Source organism: Dendrobates tinctorius, unplaced genomic scaffold, assembly GCF_039654945.1.
Source record: "Dendrobates tinctorius isolate UK_male_01 unplaced genomic scaffold, ASM3965494v1 ptg000011l, whole genome shotgun sequence".
Lineage (NCBI taxonomy): Eukaryota > Metazoa > Chordata > Amphibia > Anura > Dendrobatidae > Dendrobates > Dendrobates tinctorius.
Window position 1 is genome coordinate 120,912,780 of NW_027361679.1, and position 22,792 is coordinate 120,935,571.

Genomic DNA, 22,792 nt, shown 5'->3' on the forward strand with positions numbered 1-22,792 from the left:
CACATCCGCCGGTCGCCTGTACACTCCGTTCGTATGCAGAAGCTGCAGCGATTGCTCCACCTTCCCAACCACCGCCTCATTATCGACATTGCAACAAGGTGGAACTCCACCCTGCACATGGTGGAGCGGCTGTGCGAGCAGAGGCAGGCCATAATGCATTTGTGGGAGGATACACGGCCAGGCACTTTGAGAGCAGACATGGAGTTGACAGGTGTGCAGTGGTCGAAGCTGAAAGACCTCTGTAAAGTCCTTCAGTGTTTTGAGGAATGCACACGGCTGGTAAGCGCAGACGACGCCATCCTAAGCATGAGCATCCCACTTATGCGTCTGCTCATGCAAACTTTGACGCACCTTAAGGAGCAGGCGTGTGCAGCCAATGTTGACGAGGAGGAAGAGGTGGAGGGAATCCTTGATGACATTCAGCCATTGTCTGCTCAGGGACCTCTCCTGGACGAGTTGGAGGAAGAAGAGGAGGAGGAGGATGATGATGGGGATGATTACTTAGGGGAGGAGGATGCATCTCGTGGGGCAAGTGAAAATGTTGGCGTGGCAAGGTCTGGTACAGGGTTTGTGCGTGACTGGAGGGATGTGGATTTGCCAGAAAGTGCTCCTCCAACCAGCACTCGCAGTGCATCATTGACACCGGGAACATTGGCCCACATGTCAGATTATGCCTTGCGGATCCTAAAAAGGGACCCCCGCATTGCCAAAATGGTGAACGATGACGACTACTGGTTGGCCAGCATCCTGGATCCATGCTATAAAGGCAAATTACAAAACATCATGCCACAGGAGAACCTTGACCTAATATTGGCTAATAAACAAGCAACTCTGGTAAATCGGTTGCTTGAGGCATTCCCAGCACACAGCAGCGGTGATGGTTCTCACACGAGCCGTACGGGCCGGGGGCAGCTTGGCAGAGGTGTTCATGGTGCACACAGCAGAAGTGGCGTTGGAGACAGGGGTTTCATGACAATGTTGTGGACTGATTTTTCAAGTACCGCTCACACAACTGGTAATACAGCATCGATGGAAAGTGACAGGAGACAGCAGTTGTCAACTATGGTTACAAACTACTTTTCCTCCCATATCGATGTTCTCCCACACAGGTCATTCCCCTTTGACTATTGGGCTGCTAAACTGGACACCTGGCCTGAATTGGCATAATATGCCTTACAGGAGCTCGCTTGCCCAGCTGCAAGTGTGCTATCGGAAAGAGTCTTCAGTGCAGCTGGATCAATCCTGACAGAAAAAAGGACCCGTCTGTCAACCTAAAATGTGGATGATCTAACCTTCATTAAAATGAACCATGCATGGGTTTCCAAGGATTTTGTCCCACCTTCCCCTGATGACACATAGGGTGACAGAAAAATGGCTTGCTTTGGTCCACCTCTTCCTGGGACTTGACCTATTTCGCCTTTTGCATCAGCTGAATGTCCAACATCAACATATGCCACTTTCTAAAACTCCCTAACTGTGCTGCCTCCCCCCCATGGCCGGGGTCACCACCTAGCGCACGACACCGTGCGAGTGCCGTTGCCCTGGACAGGTGGGTAGGCCGACTCTTGGGCGCGGGCACTGGCACAGGGTCCCTCATAGAGCAATCAAGTGTCTCTGACGGTGGTGGTGCACACCCGCCGTCAGACACACCGCCGTACTATGAGGGGCCCAGTGCCAGTACCGACGCCCACGAGTGGGCCCCCCTTGCTTGGGCAGGGCCCCAGCATTTGCAATCTTTACCTCTCCCTGCTCCTCCGCTGTGTAGTCTGGGCCGTCAAATCCATACTGTGCCTGACACCGTCTGAGCCTGCCTCCTGATGTATAGACATATCTTTTGAATGTGTACGCTATCCATACATGTTATCCGGGGATACGGTACCCTTTCTCACCTTTGTGCAATCACTTGCAAGCCATACTGGGCCTAACACTGTCTGAGCCTGCCTCCTGATGTATAGACATATCTTTTGAATGTGTACGCTATCCATACATGTTATCCGGGGATACGGTACCCTTTCTCACCTTTGTGCAATCACTTGCAAGCCATACTGGGCCTTATACCGTCTGAGCCTGCCTCCTGATGTATAGACATATCTTTTGAATGTGTACGCTATCCATACATGTTATCCGGGGATACGGTACCCTTTCTCACCTTTGTGCAATCACTTGCAAGCCATACTGGGCCTTACACCGTCTGAGCCTGCCTCCTGATGTATAGACATATCTTTTGAATGTGTACGCTATCCATACATGTTATCCGGGGATACGGTACCCTTTCTCACCTTTGTGCAATCACGTGCAAGCCATACTGGGCCTAACACCGTCTGAGCCTGCCTCCTGATGTATAGACATATCTTTTGAATGTGTACGCTATCCATACATGTTATCCGGGGATACGGTACCCTTTCTCACCTTTGTGCAATCACGTGTAACCAATACTGGGCGTGAGAACGGCTGGCGAGCTGTTAAGCAAGCTACAGCACCTGTGGTTTGCACACGTAAGTTTTTCATTTTTTTCAGGAATGACGGTTAGGCCTAATTCTGGAACTGCGGTTGACCTGCACTTACTGGGAAATCATCGTTCGCGAGTAATAATTGTAATCAGTGATCCCCATCACTAACGTTGTTCAGCGGGTTATCTGCACCTGTAAGCGACAAACGCTGGCCTTTTCAGTGTAGCGCACATGCAGCCACGGACATGTAAGGGCATGACACACCAGTTATTGGCCAATCTCATGTGCCAGAGCCTCACGTGTCCCTCTAGTAAGCCGGACTCGGACCGCGGGGCATGACGGAGTCTCGTTTGTTAACGGAATTAAGCTTGCAATGTGTGCATCTGTTCTGTAGCTGGCATGGTTGAGGTTGCCCGTGTTGAGTCAAATTACGCCGTAGGCTCCACTCCTGGTGGTGCCCTTCTGGACATTCCTTTAAGGGTTCAGCTTTGCAACCATACTGCCCACGTAAAACAAACACTTTGCCTTCATGAACGCTGTTTGGAGGGTCATGACTCGTGGGAATAACGCCGCCCAATCAGTTAACCTGCTAAAGAGATCCTTCGTTGCTCCCAAGCATGACATCACACTCCCTAGGAGGAAGGTAATGCCACTGTGGCGACCGTACTCCTGGGGGCGACACAAGTGCACTGATGCCCAGCCACTGCTCGATGAATCTGCTGGTACATTGACCCAGACCACTACATTCCCCTCGCACGTTACCCGGCCTGAATCTGACCCTGATGAAACTCAGGTTACCCTTCCCATATACAGTTCCATCTTACACGGTGACAAAGAGGAAGCTGCAGATGAAAGTGCAGGTTCGGCCCACCCGCCACCAGACACACCACCGTACTATCAGGGGCCCTGTGCCAGTGCCGTCGCCAACGAGTGGGCCCCCCCTGCTTGCTCAGGATCACAGCACTTGCAAGGTTGAAATACTGTGCAGTGAGATGGAAGATGGGGACGACGAGGAGTCCAGACTAGTACAGGGATTCCCTAGCGAGGAGACTTATTTGATTGTTTTCAATGTTGGGACAGCAATTTTTGGGGAGCACTATACTCTGGAGAATGATAGATGGGGCCCACCATACACTGGAACATTCCAAAGGTGGACATCAGACACTGGAGCAGCATTTACAGGGCCCATTATACACTAGAGCATTAGAAATGGGGCCCATTATGGTTGGAGCATTATTTGGGCCCATAAGACAGTGGAGCTTCATCCATGGGGACCAACATATACTGTAGCATTATGTGGAGCTCATCATATACTGTTTCAAACATTATATGGGACCAATGATTCTGTATGGAGAAATAGATGGGCCTCGTCATGAGATGTAAAAAGTGAAGTATTTTTCATTGTACTATACCGCTATTTCTCTGCCGTATCGGAGCATGATGAGTTGTGGTATTATGTGTTAAAGGGGCGCTCTTTCGCCCAGGGCACATGAAAACCTGGAGCCAGCCCTACCCCCCCACAACTTTAGCCAAATAACCCCCATTTTTCAGTGCGTAACTTGTATTATGAAGTTAATTAAGGTTGACCAGCTTAAGTAAGAAGAATTGATGCTTTTGGCATTCAAATGAGCACTGTAGGTGTGTTTCCTGTCCTCCTCTCACTGCCGACTTTTATTCCCCATTGACTTACATTGGGTTTCGTGTTTCGGGACGACCCCGACTTTTCCCTATAATCGGCCGATCTTGCTCGACCCAACTTTTGGAAAAGTCGGGTTTCACGAAACGAAACTCGACCATAAAAAAACAAAAGTCGCTCAACTCTAGTTGCTATAGCTGGACCAGAGGTGGTGGCAGCAGCAACCAAACCTAAAGAGCTGGTCTGAGCAGAGCGCCTTGATCGACGAGTCTGCTGAGCAGCCTCCTCTGCGGCCGGAGAGGAATGGGAGACTGCTGAATGCAAGGCTTAAGATTTCTGCTGTGCAGCAACAGGAACCCGACGCCTAACAGCATGTCTGTTTGCAGCCATTGTCTGATAGGACTACTGCTCCCAGCCTGCTATGAATGCTCACAGTGATAACATTGCCAATGATGGGAAAGCAATCCCATCAGACAATGCATGTGTTCAGTAGTTAAAAAAAGACATACAGTACATACATTCAACCACAAAGAAAATGAGTACATAAAGCTGTTTAGAATGCTCAAAAAATTGACAATTTTATTATCATTACATAAAAATAAAAGTATATAAAATACACTTAAAATTATTTATGAACAACAATTTGTTCAATATTGCAAAGGAGATGAACAGTGGTAAAATATGTGATATATAGTATTAATTAAGGACTGGGTTTGTCACACCCCTTAACATAAGAAAATATATTCCTAAAGTGTCCTAGTGTGTAAAACTACATGTATAGAGCAGACTAAAAAAAGAGAAGAGGAGTGGAAAAGATCCAATATTTGCAGTCAGCTCAAAATATTCTGAACCACTCCAAAAAAAATAAAGTGCCACAGTGCAATAGAAAAGGAAGGGGGGGACTTCTTACCAAAATAGGTCCTAATATACCACGTGTATAGCAGCCTCGATGCGCGTTTCGCGTGGGCTTCCTCAGGAGGCTGTGCTCGACACATACATTACAGACAGTACATATAACATAGAGTACATGCTAAGCAATTACCTAGTCCCCAAAGCCCTCGATCTCCTGTAATAAAAATAAAAATAATAAATCAACCTATACATTACCTTTTCGCCATAGTCCAGTTAATAACGAGTTTCCCATAATGATCTCCCATGTAGAACACTGACATCGTGGTGAGCGCCGCTGATCGCGGCCGGGTGTCAGCTGATTATCACAGCTGACACCCGGCACAATGTGTCAGGGGCGGTCACGGACCGCCCCCAACACGTTAACCCCTTGTACACCGCGATCAAACACGATCGCGGTGTACCGGGGGTTAAAGGGAAGCATCGGCAGGGAGGGGGCTCCCTCCGTGCTTCCCTGAGCCCCCCACAGCAGCGCAATGTGCAGCGCTGCTGCAGGGGACTCCTTCACTACAGGCCCCCGGATCCAAGATGGCGACGGGGGCCTTCGGGGGCCTGTAGGGAGCTGACTTCCTCACTGCCTGCAAAGCGCAGGCATGAGGAAGTCTGCAGAACTGCCTGTGACAGATTGCTGATCTGTCACAGTGATCTGTGATGTGACAGATCAGCAATCTGCCACAGGACAGTGATGTCCCACCTGGGACTATGTAATAAAGTAAAAAAAAAAAGTGTAAAAATAATTTTTAAAAAAATCGCTAAATAAATTAGTAGAAAAAAAAATATTCCCCAATAAATTCATTTTTTGAAAATAAAAAAAACAAACAATAAAAGTACACATATTTGGCATCACCGCGTCCGTAGCGACCCGCCCTATAAAACTGTCCAATTAGTTAACCCCTTTAGCGAACCCCTTAAAAAATAAAAATAAAAAACGAAGCAAAAAATAATGATTTATTATCATACCACCGAACAAAAAGTGCAACAACGTGCAATCAAAAAGACGCATATAAATATCCATGGTACCGCTGAAAATGTCATCTTGTCCCGCAAAAAACGAGCCTCCATACAGCGTCATCCGCAAAAAAATAAAAAAGTTATAGCTCGCAGAATAAAGCAATGCAAAAATAATTATTTTTTATATAAAATTGTTTTCATTGCAAAAAACCGACAAAACATAAAAAAAGACCTAAATGAGGTATCGCTGTAACTGTACTGACTCGAAGAATAAAAGCGCTTTATCAATTTTACCGCACACGGAACCGTGTAAACGCACCCCCCCAAAAGAAATTCATGAAACGCTGGTTTTTGTTCATTCTGCGTCCCAAAAATCGGAATAAAAAGCGATCAAAAAATGTCACGTGCCCGAAAATGGTATCAATAAAAATGTCAACTCGTCCCACAAAGAATAAGACCTCACATGACTCGGTGGGTCAAAATATGGAAAAATTATAGCTCTCAATATGTGGTGATGCAAAAACTATTTTTACAATAAAAAGCGTCTTTTAGCGTGTGACAGCTGCCAAACATAAAAACCGCCATAAATAGTAAATCAAACCCCCCGTTATCACCCCCTTAGTTAGGGAAAAATAATAAAATAAAAAAAATGTATTTATTTCCATTTTCCCATTAGGGTTAGGGCTAGGGTTAGGATTAGGGCAATGGTTAGGGCTAGGGCTAGGGTTAGGGCTCAGATTAGGGTTAGGGGTGTTTTGGGGTTAGGGTTGGAGTTATAATTGGGGGGTTTCCACTGTTTGGGCACATCAGGTGCTCTCCAAATGCAACATGGCATCTGATCTCAATTCCAGCCAATTCTGTGCTGAAAAAGTCAAATGGTGCTCCTTCCCTTCCAAGCTCTGCCATGCGCCCAAACAGTGTTTTACCCCCACATATAGGGTATCAGCATACTCAGGACAAATTGCAAAACAACTTTTGGGGTCCAATTTCTCCTGTTACCATTAGGAAAATAAAAAATTGGGGGCAAAATGATCATTTTCATGGAAAAAAATGATTTTTTTATTTTCACGCCCAGGCGTTATAAACTTCTGTGAAGCACTTGGGGGTTCAAAGTGCTCACCACACATCTAGATAAGTTCCGTGGGGGGTCCAGTTTCCAAAATGGGGTCAATTGTCGGGAGTTTCAATAGTTTAGGTACATCAGGGGCTCTCCAAACGCACATGACACCCGCAGACCAATCCATCAAAGTCTGCATTCCAAAACGTCACTACTTCCCTTCCGAGCCCCGACATGTGCCCATACAGTAGTTTTCTCCCACATATGAGGTATCAGCGTACTCAGGACAAATTGGACAACAACTTTTGGGGTCCAATTTCTCCTGTTACCCTTGGGAAAATAAAAAAATTGGAGACTAATTGATCGTGTTTGTGGAAAAAATATGATTTTTTTATTTTCATGCCTGGGCATTATAAACTTCTGTGAAGCCCTTGGGGGTTCAAAGTGCTCACCACACATCTAGATAAGTTCCTTAGGGGGTCTAGTTTCCAAAATGGGGTCATTTGTGGGGGGTTTCCACTGTTTAGGTACATTAGGGGCTCTCCAAAGGCAACATGACACCCGCAGACCATTCCATCAAAGTCTGCATTCCAAAACATCACTACTTCCCTTCCGAGCCCCGACGTGTGCCCATACAGTAGTTTTCTCCCACATATGGGGTGTCAGTGTACTCAGGACAAATTGGACAGCAACTTTTGGTGTCCAATTTCTCCTGTTACCCTTGGGAAAATAAAAAAATGGGGACTAAAAGATGATGTTTGTTGAAAAAATACGATATTTTTATTTTCACGCCCGGTCGTTATAAACTTCTGTGAAGCACTGGGGGGTTCAAATTGCTCACCACACATCTAGATAAGTTCCTTAGGGGGTTTACTTTCCAAAATGGGGTCACTTATGGGGGGTTTCCACTGTTTTAGTACATCAGGGGCTTTCCAAACGCGACATGGTGTCCGATCTCAATTCCAGCCAAAAAAGTCAAATGGCGCTGCTTCCCTTCTGAGCTCTGCCATGCTCCCAAATAGTCAATTACACCCATATATGAGGTATCAGCATACTCAGGACAAATTGCACAATAACTTTTAGGGTCCTGCTACCCTTGGGAAAATAAAAATTGGGGGTGAAAAGATCATTTTTGTGGAAAAAATATGATTTTTTTAATTGTACCGCTGTACGTTATAAACTTCTGTGAAGCCCTTGTGGGTTCAAAGTTCTCACCACATATCTAGATAAGTTCCTTGGGGGGGTCTAGTTTCCAAAATGGGGTCACTTGTGAGGGTTTCCACTGTTTAGGTACATCAGGGGCTCTCCAAACGAGATATGGCGTCCGATCTGAATTCCAGCCAATTTTGCATTGAAAAAGTCAAATGGCGCTCCTTCCCTGCTGAGGTCTGCCAGGCGCCGAAACAGTGGTTCCCCCCCACATATCAGGTATCAGCGTACTCAGGACAAATTGCACAATAACTTTTGCAGTCCAATTTCTCCTGTTACCCTTGGTAAAATAAAAAAATTGAACCTGAATTATTTTTTTTGTGAAAAAAAGTTAAATGTTCATTTTTTTTTAAATATTCAAAAAATTCCTGTGACGCACCTAAAGGGTTAATAAACTTCTTGAATGTGGTTTTGAGCACCTTAAGGGGTGCAGTTTTTAGAATGGTGTCACTTTTGGGTATTTTCTATCATATAGACCCCTCAAAGTGGCTTCAAATGTGATGTGGCCTGTAAAAATAAAATGGTGTTGAAAAAATGAGAAATCGTTGGTCAATTTTTAACCCTTATAACTTCCTAACAAAAAAAAAATTTTGGTTCCAAAATTGTGCTGATATAAAGTAAACATGTGGGAAATGTTACTTATCAAGTTTTTTGTGTGCCGTATCTCTGTGATTTAAGGGCATAAAAATTCAAATTTGGAAAATTGCGAAATTTTCAAAATTTTCGCCAAATTTCCATTTTTTTCACAAATAAACGCAAGTTATTTGAATTAAATTTTACCACTAACATGAAGTACAATATGTCACGAGAAAACAGTGTCAGAATCACTGGGATCCATGGAAGCGTTTCAGAGTTATTACCTCATAAAAGGACAGTGGTCAGAATTGTAAAAATTGGCCTGGTCATTAACATGCAAACCACCCTTGGGGCTTAAGGGATTAAAATAAGTTTTCTGGCTGTCTTTTTTTAACCCTTAACAACTATAGGATTATTACTAATCAGGCTTGATGTCACCTTAGAATACAAAGGTGACATCAACCCAGAAATATTACCCCATATGCCACCGCTACATGGCAGTGGGAGGAGAAAGGCTAAGTGCTGGAATTGGTGCATCCTAGAGATGCGCCTTTTCTGGGGTGGCTGGGGGCAGATGTTTGTAGCCAGGTGGTCCCAATAACCATGGTCCCTTCCTAGGCTATGAATATCTGCCCCCAGTTGTCGGCTTTCGCTCTCTGGTGCAGAAAATTGCACTGGAGCCCACACCATTTTTTTTCCATTTTTTAAAAAAAATTAAGCATATTGTTCATTAATAAACATCGGCCTTGGTATTATATATCTATCTATCTATAGATATATATTTATAGATATATCTCTTTATCTATAGATATATCTCTATCTATAGATATATCTATTTATCTATCTATCTATCTATCTATATATATATATATATCTATAGCCCACTTTCAAATATCTAGCCTATATTTTTTTTTTTTGTTTGGCCAGCAAAATTGTGTCAATAAGTAGGCTAAGACACCAGAAAAACAATTCTATGGATGCCTGAAATGGCACAATTTTAAGCACAATGATATGCGATACATGTGGCGGACAAAACCCAGTGTAAAATATCTGCCCTGTAGCTACATTTTTTTTGGCAGCTAAATATTTTTTTTTAGCAGCAAACTGGTGTCAAGAAATTATATAAAACACTCCCAAAAAATTTTACAGTACCACAAAAATGGCAGAATTTTATGCGCACTCAGATGTGACCACTGGGATGGGCAAACCCGTTTAAAATAGCAGAGCTGGGTTTTCATGCTGTACTATGAAAAGTTTCTGGCTGTATTCTGCAAATAGAGAAAAAAAAAACGTGGGCTCTGGATTGCATTGGAATTAAATAAACAGGATTAAGATACAAAAAAATTATTCCTGGCCAATGATACCTGGGGTTATGTACACTCACTGGCCACTTTATTAGGTACACCTGTCCAACTGTGTGTTAAGACTTAATTTCTAATCAGCCAATCACATGGCGGCAACTCAGTGCATTTAGGCATGTAGACATGGTCAAGACAATCTCCTGCAGTTCAAACCGAGCATCAGTATGGGGAAGAAAGGTGATTTGAGTGCCTTTGAACGTGGCAAGATTGTTGGTGCCAGAAGGGCTGGTCTGAGTATTTCAGAAACTGCTGATCTACTGGGATTTTCACGCACAACCATCTCTAGGGTTTACAGAGAATGGTCCGAAAAAGAAAAAAAATCCAGTGAGCGGCAGTTCTGTGGCCGGAAATGCCTTGTTGATGCCAGAGGTCAGAGGAGAATGGGCATACTGGTTCGAGCTGATAGAAAGGCAACAGTGACTCAAATTGCCACCCGTTACAACCAAGGTAGGCAGAAGAGCATCTCTGAACGCACAGTGCGTCGAACTTTGAGGCAGATGGGCTACAGCAGCAGAAGACCACACTGGGTACCACTCCTCTCAGCTAAGAACAGGCATCTGATGGCTACTTTCAGCAGGATAATGCGCCATGTCATAAAGCTCGAATCATCTCAGATTGGTTTCTTGAACATGACAATGAGTTCACTGTACTCAAATGGCCTCCTCAGTCACCAGATCTCAATCCAATAGAGCATCTTTGGGATGTGGTGGAACGGGAGATTCGCATCAGGGATGTGCAGCCGACAAATCTGCGCCAACTGTGTGATGCCATCATGTCAATATGGTCCAAAATCTCTGAGGAATGCTTCCAGCACCTTGTTGAATCTCTGCCACGAAGAATTGAGGCAGTTCTGAAGGCAAAAGGGGGTCCAACCCGTTACTAGCATGGTGTACCTAATAAAGTGGCCAGTGAGTGTATATACGGTCAATATATGTAATAGGTAGCAGCAGAAGACAGTAATGGAATAGACCCTCTTGATGTATGCAATGAAGTATGCCACATACAAGGCCTGCCTGCTACTGATATCTTTATACCCACATACACTCCCTGCCTACCTAGCACTGCAATCTATATACCCCGTAATTAGTCCTTAGAAGGACTGTTGGTTTAGCTGGATATGTGGATTCAACAGTGGTATACCCACACTAACTAATAACTAATAAAATCACAAATCTCTCCCTATCTCAGCAGAATCTCTCCTTAAACTGCCTGAGTGGAGCTGACTGTGCCGAGCAGGGCGGCGCCAGGTCTGATATAGACCTGATGATGCTGTGCGGCCAGCCAATCACTGTAATGCCAAAACCAACATGGCTGCGGTATTACAGTGCGTGGCAGACAATCCCTGCATGTTGATTGGCACTCTAAAGAGCGCCAAATCTCTCCCTATCTCAGCAGAATCTCTCCCTACACTGCCTGAATCTGGAGCTGACTGTGCCGAGCAGGGCGGCGCCAGGTCTGATATAGACCTGATGACGCTGTGCGGCCAGCCAATCACTGTAATGCCACAACCAACATGGCTGCGTGTCACGCCGTGCTCACCTGGGGGCGGGACCTCGGTCCCGACGTCATCTCTTCCGGAGCTGCGGTCACTCCGGGGGTCCCGTAGGGTGCGCACGCGCAGCTCTCGTCCCCGGGCCTCCTCCTACATGTCACGTTTGCGCTTGCGCGCTCCTGTCAGTGCTGTATAGGGCTCGGTCCTCTCTATGGTAATGGAGGACCTGACCCGGAACCTGTAGTGGTCATGTGCTTTCTGGCTAGGTCCTGACCCGGAACCAGTAGTAGTCATGTGCTATATCAGATGACCTCCCCCTAGGGGAGGTGCCTGATTATTGTTGTGCTCCTGGCTTGGTCTGCCGTGTCCCTGCCTGGCTGTGCGCTGTACTCAGGTCCTCTGCCTTGCACTCTGTTGTGCCTCTTGGCACACGCTCTGAATCTGCACTCTGCTTTGTACTTGGTTGTGCCTCCTGGCACACGCTCTGACCCTGTGTTCTGTCTCGTACTCGGTTGTGCCTCCTGGCACATGCTCTGACACTGTACTCTGTCTCATACTCGGTTGTGCCTCCTGGCACACGCTCTTACCCTGTACTCTGTCTTATACTCAGTCGTGCCTCCTGGCACACACTCTGATTCCGTGCTCTGTCTTATACTCAGTTGTGCCTCCGGGCACACACTCTGATCCTGTACTCAGTCTCTTACTCTGTTACACCTCCTGGCACACCTGCTGCCTGACTCAGTGCTCTGACGTGCTCCTTGCACGCTTCCTGCTTCACTCACACCCAGACGAACGAAGTCTCTGTATACCACGTGTTCCCGTGTCCACACTTTACACGTTCCTGCAGACACTCTCACCCACTCGTGTCTCCTGTGAGCCGGCCGCCTGGTGCCAGCAGTCGTGGTGCCTTACCCCCTGGGGCTTGCCCCTGACACTCCCTGTATAGGGGGTGGTCTTCACTAGGTCAGCTCGCCCTGGGAGGGTTGGTGTCACGACCCAGAGGGTCCACTCCAGGAGTCGTCACACTGCGGCATTACAATGCGTGGCAGACAATCTCTGCATGTTGACTGGCGCTCTAAAGAGCGCCAAACATGCAGGGCGGGAACCCAAGCTCCCGACAATTAATCCCAGAAATGTTCGGTGTTCGCCGAGCACCGCGAGTACAGCGATGCTCGGGCGAGTAACGAGCATTACCGAATATGCTCGCTCATCACTATTTATGATACTTATTATAGATGTGACGAAACCTCAAGGGAGAGCATATATCTACATATGGTAAGTGTTCTCAGCTTATATCTCTTTTTTCCTCTGAGGGCTTCACTCTAGTCCTTTCTTCTCTTTTCTATAACTTTCCTGAGTACATTCTGAACCTTAAGGGTACCGTTACACGTAGCAATGCACCAGCGATCCCGACAACGATATGGATCGCTCATGCATTGCTAAGTGGTCGCTAGTGAGCTGCCACACAGGCAGATCTCACCAGCGACATAGCAGGGGTCGGGGGTCGCTACTTACCTGTCAGACGAGGCGATCCTGACGTCTTCCCGCCCGCGTCCACGCGTCGCTCATCGGCGCCACAGGAAGCCCAGCAGGAATTGCCCGACGAGAAATGGCCCAGGCCATTCTCGCGCGATCAGCGATAACCAGCGGGGGGAGCCGGTCGGAGGTAAGTGTCACATGTAGCGATATCGCTAGTAATATCGCTGCTACATCACAAAATCAGTGACGTTACAGCGATATTGCTATCGCTATCGCTACGTGTAACGGGCCCTTAAGAGCTATAAACTGGATTTCCACAAGATGGTGCTAGGTTCCCATACAGCACTGGAGCCATGTGGTCGCTTCAGGCTGCTGACATCATGGTCTCCTGAGCAATGCGTCCTGATTAGAGGAAACATAATTGACTGAAAGATGCCCTCTTTAATTTCACGTTCTGTTCTCATTCCTTGCACCCCTTTTAAAGAAGGTACACAAAGCGTGCCTCAGGGGTTACCGATGGCACACATTGTATGGTAATATTTTATCCTTTAGAGATACTTATTATAGTATTTACTCATTATACTGTGAAGGGTGCACATATGATTACCCACACTAACTGGTAATGATTGACACAGCTGGACTATGCAGAGATCCCAACTAGGGAAATGGTATTTGGATGCAATAAGGTTCTTTATTAGGTGTATTCCAACTATAGCTTATTTTGGACTCTGTATACTATACCCTTTGTGAACCCAGGGGTGCTATTTGTTCTTCAGTAAGGCATATGTGCCAACGTGGCCATATAATATAATGGCGCCGATGGGGTGAATGCCCTGTCGTGCATCATTTTTGGGCATGTACGCCTACTGGAGGTGGACACTCAGACATAGTAGACTGCATCTGATTGTCCATCTCCAGTAGGCATACACACGCGAAAATGATGTGGAAAAGCATCAAAAACGCATGGAATCAGCACCTAAGTACTGTATATCATTAAGGTTTTGTCAAAGCCAAATACCAGGAAGAATCAAAAACAAAACAGCTTTATTTAAAACATGACATACCAAAATGGACAAAAAGTTATAAAAACGTATGTTAAAAATTGCACACAAAAATGCAATGAAAAAAAAGAAAGTACCGTAACCTAATATAAACAGTAGGTGCAGAAATGCTGCAACATCAATCAAAAGCTCACAAAAAGCTCATTGTGGGAACAAAGCCTTAAGGCAAACCTGTAAGCAGGATTTTGCTCCGTAAACTACACTGTCAGGTTGGAGCTGGTATACTGATTAAAATTATACCTTGCAAACAAAAAAGTAATCAAAATGGCACCAGTGGCGGCACCTGCGCATTAGCATTTATCGCAACGTCCAATAGGGATGAGTTATTGCTGGTCGGATGAACCGCGACTTAGTATAATACTTCAACCACAGCCGGGGTTACAGCTATATCTATGAGGCCGGAACCAGGGACAGCGCATATTTCAACACAGGTTCCTTGTGTTTCCAATGCATCCCAGAGCAAGGCGATAGAGTGACCTTTATTAAAGCAGATGGGCGTAGGGGGTGGTATGCGATGGTGGTCACCCTGGTCTTCCCTGAAGAGGATCAATGGGTGGTGGAAGTGCAGGAGATTACACGTCACACCCATAGCGAGGGCCACCACATCCAATCCACCGAGCCCCAAAAAAACAGAAGGGAGGGGCAGCGGAGAGTCCAGCTCCAGTGATGACTCCACCAGTAGTGGTAAAGCATCTGGCCACAACGAAGTCAGGGGCACCACAATCTATGTGTGCCAAGGACCATCATCGGCCACCTATGTCAGCAAAATGGAAGCCCACAAAACATGGGTTTGAACACGGCCACGGGAAGGTTCAAGAATTTAATGATGGTCAAAGTTTGTTGGCCATGTGCACAGATGCACGTTGCACCGAAAATTTAAAAAAATTGGGATTGTTTAGCGTCCCTGAGGGCAGTAAGCCTTAAATGTGATGGGAACCAGCAACATTGGCCAAGACAGTCGAAAGTGTAAAACTTTTGTGTTTTTTCCCCTACAAGTTATTTTGTGCACATTTGAGCATCCATCTGGGTTGCAGGACTGTGGACCGTAAAAGGGACTGAAATCCTTGTGGACCCTATGGACTATGTGCAACTGCCCCATGAACTTTACCCCAAGGACTGCGAGCCTGACATGGGGACAGCACTGAGCATTTTGAAAAGGATCGTTGTTCACAAAAAGGGGGGAGGGAAATGTATGACTTTAGGATCGTGTCAGGTCCGTGTCAGGTCCGTACTCTGAGGACTATGCTCCAGGACTGGCGAAGCTGTTGCTATGTTGGCCAATGGGCCTGTAAGTTGAAAAGTACTTGGACACTCTGTATCGAGGTCCCTAAAGCAGTGGGACTGGGCTCATGCACTCATGTGAAAATGGATGACCCCATATCTCTGCTGGATTGAAGAGAACTGGACTGTGCCCATGGACTGTTGGGCAGCTGTTTTATTTTGTGTGAGCAACAAGGCCGGTATTCTTAAGAGAACTCGGACTCTGTTGTCCAGGATCGCACTAGGACTGAGGTCAAGGTTGACAGACAGAAAGTCAATTTTTGCCTCTGGATATAAGCAGTGTTAAATTTTATGTGAATTTAATGTGAAAGTGTATTTTATATGTTTTAGGTGTGCATTGTTGTCTTGCAGGTTTTGTTATGGACAAGGATGGCCTAATTTAATGAGGGGAGGTATATAAGGGTGTGACCGAGACTATAGTATACATGCCCCTGAAGATAACAAAATGTGTAATGTCAATATTGACATGTGTAAAATGTGCATCGTGTAATGTAATTAATGTACATTTTCATAGTACTGATGCTGCTGTGTGGGTACTGCAAGGTAGCACCTAAGGTAACTCTAGTACATTCAGATCAGGGGTAGGGAAAGTATACAATATAAATTAGAGCTTAGATAGTGATAGATAGGAACATTAAGGCAGAATGGCAGTGGTGGGCCTATTAGAGTATAAGACATAGGAATAGTGTAGCATACAATTAAAATGTTTGGGACCAGCACGGGATGAGAGGGGTTAAGGCCAAGTAAAAAGGGGTATAATTTCCTGATTTAGTGAGTTAGAGTAAGTGTTAGATTCGTGTTAAGATCAAGTTCAAGCTGTACTGGGCTGGAGGCACGTGGAGTACATATCGTTCTGCAGCATGAGGTTATACCAAATTTCCTGCCTATGGCCTGAACTAGGAACTGAGGAGTGTGCCTTTATCCCTTTCATACAGAGGAAACCAGACGGGGAACTGCTTGAAACTTAACAGATCTCGGGAGTGCTGTGGTGCTGGATGGAAAATCCCAGGGGCTGACAGAAGAATCAAGCATAGAGATAGCCTAAGCTAAAAGTAAGCAAATGTTCAAAATGTACTGTGTTAATGGAAAAAGAAAAGGACGGGGCTGTGCCCAATACTGCATGTTAAAAACTGAAGTACTTGAATTGTCCAGTAAAGTTGAACTTGTTTAAACCAACTGGGTGTTCCCTGATGTACAGGGTCAGCTATTTATATGGATACACCTGGGTGGGCCATTTATAAAATTGGATCCAAAATGGCCGACTTCAAAATGGCTGCCATGGTCGCCACCCATCTTGAAAAGTTTTCCCCCTCCCATATACTAACGTGCCACAAATAGGAAGTTGATATTTCCAACCATTCCCATTTTATTTAGGTTTATCCATATAAATGGCCCACCCAGATGTATCCATTTCATGTATCTCCCTTTTTTTGGTTTGTTTAGGGTGATTTAGGGCTCACAGGGCTACCGACATTGAGCGGGGGTACCACTGTGTCTCCAAACTAGGGTGCCAACCTCCGCTGGTAGGTAGGGCTTCTCTCAGGGCCTTTTAGGGAGAGAGTAGCCCCCCTCGCCATTATTGTTTTTTGGGGTTATTATACCTTTTTGGTGGGTATATTGTACATTTGGTGGTTCCTGGTTGACTCTGACACCTTTTTTAACATTGAGTACTTTTAATATAATAATAAAAGTTAAATTTTAGGGGTTATTCCTCAGTTTGGTTTGTTTTTTCACACTGGCAGAGCCCCTGAGGTGCCAGAACAACAGAAAACCCCAAAAGGTGAACTCGTTTTACAAACTACATTCCCCAATGAATTCATCTAGGGGTGCAATGATCATATTGACACCACATGTGCCTCTCTGATTTTTATACCACTGCGCGGTGAAAAAAGAATAAATTACATTTTTACCTGTAAAATGTTGTTTTAGCCCCAAATTTTTTATTTTTCTAAGGGCTAACGGGAATTTTTTTTACAACAAACTGAGGACCATTTTTTTTCCCGAAGAAGCATTGCAAAAAATGGCGTCTGGGCAGCAGGGACGCCAGGGAATCCACATGCACCTTATAGGTAAAATTTGCCCAATTTTGTCACACTAATTGGTTTCTTTTCATGCCTACCGCTAGCAGTTACTTCTAGTGGACATCATGTCCAGGATTGTGAGCACTTAGCACTTTCTTTGGCACATTTTGTCATGACTACTACCTGTAGTTATTTATAAAGGACATGTTGTTTACATAGTGAGCACTTAACACTTTATACAGCATATTTTATTATACAGTTGTGGCCAAAAGTATTGACACCCCTGCAATTTTGTCAGATAATACTCAGTTTCTTCCTGAAAATGATTGCAAACACAAATTCTTTGGTATTATTATCTTCATTTATTTTGCCTTAAATGAAAAAACACAAAAAGACTTGTCCTAAAGCCAAATTGGATATAATTCCACACCAAACATAAAAAAGAGGGTGGACAAAAGTATTGGCACTGTTCGAAAAATCATGTGATGCTTCCCTAATTTGTGTAATTAACAGCACCTGTAACTTACCTGTGGCACCTAACAGGTGTTGGCAATAACTAAATCACACTTGCAGCCAGTTGACATGGATTAAAGTTGACTCAACCTCTGTCCTGTGTCCTTGTGTGTACCACATTGAGCATGGAGAAAAGAAAGAAGACCAAAGAACTGTCTGAGGACTTGAAAAACCAAATTGTGAGGAAGCATGAGCAATCTCAAGGCTACAAGTCCATCTCCAAAGACCTGAATGTTCCTGTGTCTACTGTGCGCAGTGTCATCAAGAAGTTTAAAGCCCATGGCACTGTGGCTAACCTCCCTAGATGTGGACGGAAAAGAAAAATTGACAAGAGATTTCAACGCAAGATTGTGCGGATGTTGTATAGAGAACCCCGACTAACATCCAAACAAGTTCAAGCTGCCCTGCAGTCCGAGGGTACAACAGTGTCAACCCGTACTATCCGTCGGCGTCTGAATGAAAAGGGACTGTATGGTAGGAGACCCAGGAAGACCCCACTTCTTACCCCGAGACATAAAAAAGCCAGGCTGGAGTTTGCCAAAACTTACCTGAAAAAGCCTAAAACGTTTTGGAAGAATGTTCTCTGGTCAGATGAGACAAAAGTAGAGCTTTTTGGGCAAAGGCATCAACATAGAGTTTACAGGAGAAAAAAAGAGGCATTAAATGAAAAGAACACGGTCCCTACAGTCAAACATGGCGGAGGTTCCCTGATGTTTTGGGGTTGCTTTGCTGCCTCTGGCACTGGACTGCTTGACCGTGTGCATGGCATTATGAAGTCTGAAGACTACCAACAAATTTTGCAGCATAATGTAGGGCCCAGTGTGAGAAAGTTGGGTCTCCCTCAGAGGTCATGGGTCTTCCAGCAGGACAATGACCCAAAACACACTTCAAAAAGCACTAGAAAATGGTTTGAGAGAAAGCACTGGAGACTTCTAAGGTGGCCAGCAATGAGTCCAGACCTGAATCCCATAGAACACCTGTGGAGAGATCTAAAAATGGCAGTTTGGAGAAGGCACCCCTCAAATATCAGGGACCTGGAGCAGTTTGCCAAAGAAGAATGGTCTAAAATTCCAGCAGAGCATTGTAAGAAACTCATTGATGGTTACCGGAAGCGGTTGGTCGCAGTTATTTTGGCTAAAGGTTGTGCAACCAAGTATTAGGCTGAGGGTGCCAATACTTTTGTCTGGCCCATTTTTGGAGTTTTGTGTGAAATGATCAATGTTTTGCTTTTTGCTTCATTCTCTTTTGTGTTTTTTCATTTAAGACAAATTAAATGAAGATAATAATACCAAAGAATTTGTGTTTGCAATCAATTTCAGGAAGAAACTGAGTATTATCTGACAGAATTGCAGGGGTGTCAATACTTTCGTCCACAACTGTAGCCCTTATTTACACAGGTTATTTAATATTAGTGTTTGCTCCTTATTGCACTTTATCTTTGTTTACACATTAGTGATTGGCATTAATGTATTATATATTGATATCTATTGCATAGTGGCTATTTTATTAAATATTCTATTTTATTATTGAGCCGCTGTTTATATAACAGCTTGTGCATTGGGGTACCCTATGGTATTATGTCTCTCTTTATGTATATTCAGCACCTTTCATTTTTAAACATTTTTTAATATTGGTTTTCAATAAAAAATATATTTTATTAAGTACCCTTTTAGTTACCAGTGTTATTATTCATTTAGGTAACATTTTGTGTGAATAGTTTTGAAATTATTGAAGTGATGCATATACCCTAATGGATACAGGGTTGGACTTTTTGTGATTAAAATTTATTTATAGATAAAGTATCTTTTGATTTTTTTAATATTATTTTGGATTTTTTTGTTAAACATTTTTACAATTATTTAAAAAAAATGTTTTACTTTTTTACTTAGTTCCAATATGGGACTATCATTTTTTGCAGGCTCCATCCCCATGCTGTAGAAATTGTCTGATCAGAACTGACAGAGAGACACTTGCACTGCGCATGTTCAGCATGTTTCCTAGCTCTGGTGACCCGGATGTCGTCATGACGACATCGGGTCACCATGACAATGATCGGGACCCCATGTCACACCGCGGGGTCTCCGATCCAATGGCAGAGCTCCCGGAATGATGTGATCTCATTCAATCACAGCATTTTGGGGATAAAGTGCGTTGAGCGGTGTGTGACCGCTCCTAGCAGTTAGTGCTGGGTGTCAGCTGACACCGGGCGATCACGCAGACGTAATAATACGTCCTTGGTCAGCTAGACCCAGGTCACTTGGACAGAATATTACGTCTAATCTGAGAAAGGGGTTAGTTTACACTGCTCTCACTTGAGCAGTATCACCACCTGTGATACGGGAATTAGGAATTATACAGGCCAGGTCAATAATAGCCACGTCAATACTTGGAAGTACCCACAGCTTAAAGGGAATCTGTCACCCCATTTTAGCCCTATCAGCTGAAGGCACCGCCATCAGGGGCTTATCTACAGCATTCTGTAATGCTGTAGATAAGCCCCCGATGTAACCTGAAAGATAAGAAAAACAAGTTAGATTATACTCACCCTGGCGTCCGGTGCGATGGGTGTCGTGGTCCGGTCCGGTACTTCCCATCTTCATGCGATTTAGTCCTCCTTCTTACTTCTGCCGCAGCTTCTGCGCAGGCGTACTTTATCTGCCCTGTTGAGGGTAAAGTACTGCAGTGCACAGGCGCCAGGAAAGGTCAGAGAGGTCAGGTGCCTGCGCACTGCAGTACTTTACTCTGCCCTCAACAGGGTAGATAAAGTATGTCTGCGCAGGAGCTGCGGCAGGAGGACGGCATCGTATGAAGATGAGAGGCGCCGGACCGGACCGCGACACCCACCACACCTGCCCCCCGATGAGTATAATCTAACTTGTTTTTCTTATCTTTCAGGTTACATCTGGGGCTTATCTACAGCATTACAGAATGCTGTAGATAAGCCCCTGATGGCGGTGGCCGCAGCTATGGGGTGTCAGGTTCCCTTTAAAATCAGCTTTTGTTTGTGGGAAAACCCCTTTAAGGCTACTTTCACACTTGCGTTTTTTTGCGCTGCGTGCGCATTGCAAAAGCGCATAAAAACGCATCATGCGTTTTTTAATGTTTTTTTGCTTTTTGCGCATGTTTTTTTTTGCGCTGATGTGCGCATGACTATGCACACGTCAGCGCTCCCATAGACTTTAATGTGTGCTTGGGTGAATTTCGTGTGCATTGCGTGCGCATGCGTTTTTTTGAGACAGGTCGGACGCACAAAAAATGCAACAGGATGCATTTTGTGCGCACACTACAAAGGAACGCATGCGCATACAAACGCGTACAAACGCATGACAATGCGCAGCCATGTTAAGTATAGGAAAAAAAACGCATGCGCATTTATGTGTAAAAACGCAGCGCAAAAAAACGCAAGTGTGAAAGTAGCCTAAGTGAAGTAATAGACCAAAATACATTGGTAGTTCAATACATTAGAATAAAAAACAAAAGTTGCTCCTTTACAAGACAAAACCCCGTAATGAGATAGAAGTATAAAAAGGAACTTTCCCAAAATAAATGCATTTTTTATTAGATAAAAGCCATAAATCCTAACAATAACCCCATTAGCATCCTCTAATCTTTTTAGCGTCTGCACAATAAAGTTATAGGTTTTCATTCTCATCCCAACACATGAAATTATAAACTGCACGGCCCTCAGCCGCGCTTCATCTGCTCTACCATGGTTTTGCCACTTTTTAAAGCTACAAGCAATAACTATGTAACTTCACAGCCCTGTTCACACACCAATGGCACACAGGCTTGTAATTGCGGCATTCAGCCAAAGCTATTCATTTCTGTCATTGAGGTAGACAGGAGCAAGGTGGTGCCGGGGGAAAGGGGGACCCATTGTCTCCCTCAGGCTGAGTGTTCAGCGACGCCCCCGCCCTGCTCACGAGCTGCCTCAGTATGCGGTATGAGTAGACGAATGAGCGGCGGCAGCGCAGTCACATGACACCCAAAGCGCTGCTTGTTTGGGAACACGTGACTCTTTGCCCGGGCGGCAAATATGGCGGCGCCCTTAGAGCTCGTATTGAGCACCGATGCTGCGGGACAAGTTGCTAATTGCTCGGCATGGGACCCCCAGACGGGAGCGGTTCTGCTCACCTATCGTGGAGGAAACACGTCCACCCGAGGCCTGGTGATGCTCGGCGGGCAGTATCTCCTCGGAGGACAGCTGGGGAAGAACTACATCAATGTATGGGAGCTACAAAGAAAGGTGGGTGAGCTGAGCGCAATGGCGGCGTCCTGGCGCCTGCTCTCTGAGATTAACTCCTGCTTGTCGTTGTCCTCCAGGATCAGCTGCAGCAGAAGATCGTGTGCTCGGCGCCGGTGACGTGCTTGTCTGCATCCCCCAATGGTCTGTACCTAGCAGCTGGCATCGCAGAAAGTGTTTACCTGTGGGAGGTAAGGTGGTGGGGGGACATTGTGGATGTGGGCCAGGGTGTCGGGGGCTATGACAAAGCCAGGAGGGTGATAGAAATACAGAAGTGATATTCTGAGATAAAAAAAAAACCTGACCGAATACTGTAAGTGTGAATGTGGCCTAATAATCACCCCCAGCTCCGCAGTGTGGGCTGCCAGGGCTCACACCTTGGTGCCTTTTTTTTTCCATCACGGGTACATTTCGGATAGGGTCAGTGCCTCACTATGGGCTCTTGCAGACAGCTGCACTTGTCCTCATGCGGGCCCATGCACACTCGAATTTCCATGCCTTCCCCAGATCGAGTGGTCCAAGGAAAAAAAAAACTACAGCATGAATTTGCCTC

General features: G+C 45.2%; 1 protein-coding gene across 1 annotated transcript in view; it reads left to right on the top strand.

The window, feature by feature from the left end:
* The first annotated feature begins 21,889 nt into the window (after window positions 1-21,889).
* WDR18 (WD repeat domain 18) overlaps window positions 21,890-22,792 on the top strand; it is a 67,798-nt gene continuing 66,895 nt past the window's right edge. Inside the window, exons 1-2 of the mRNA XM_073547013.1 lie at window positions 21,890-22,242; window positions 22,320-22,430. Coding sequence (XP_073403114.1) covers window positions 22,033-22,242; window positions 22,320-22,430 — 321 coding nt within the window. The 5' untranslated portion in view covers window positions 21,890-22,032. The remainder of the gene's footprint in view (window positions 22,243-22,319; window positions 22,431-22,792) is intronic.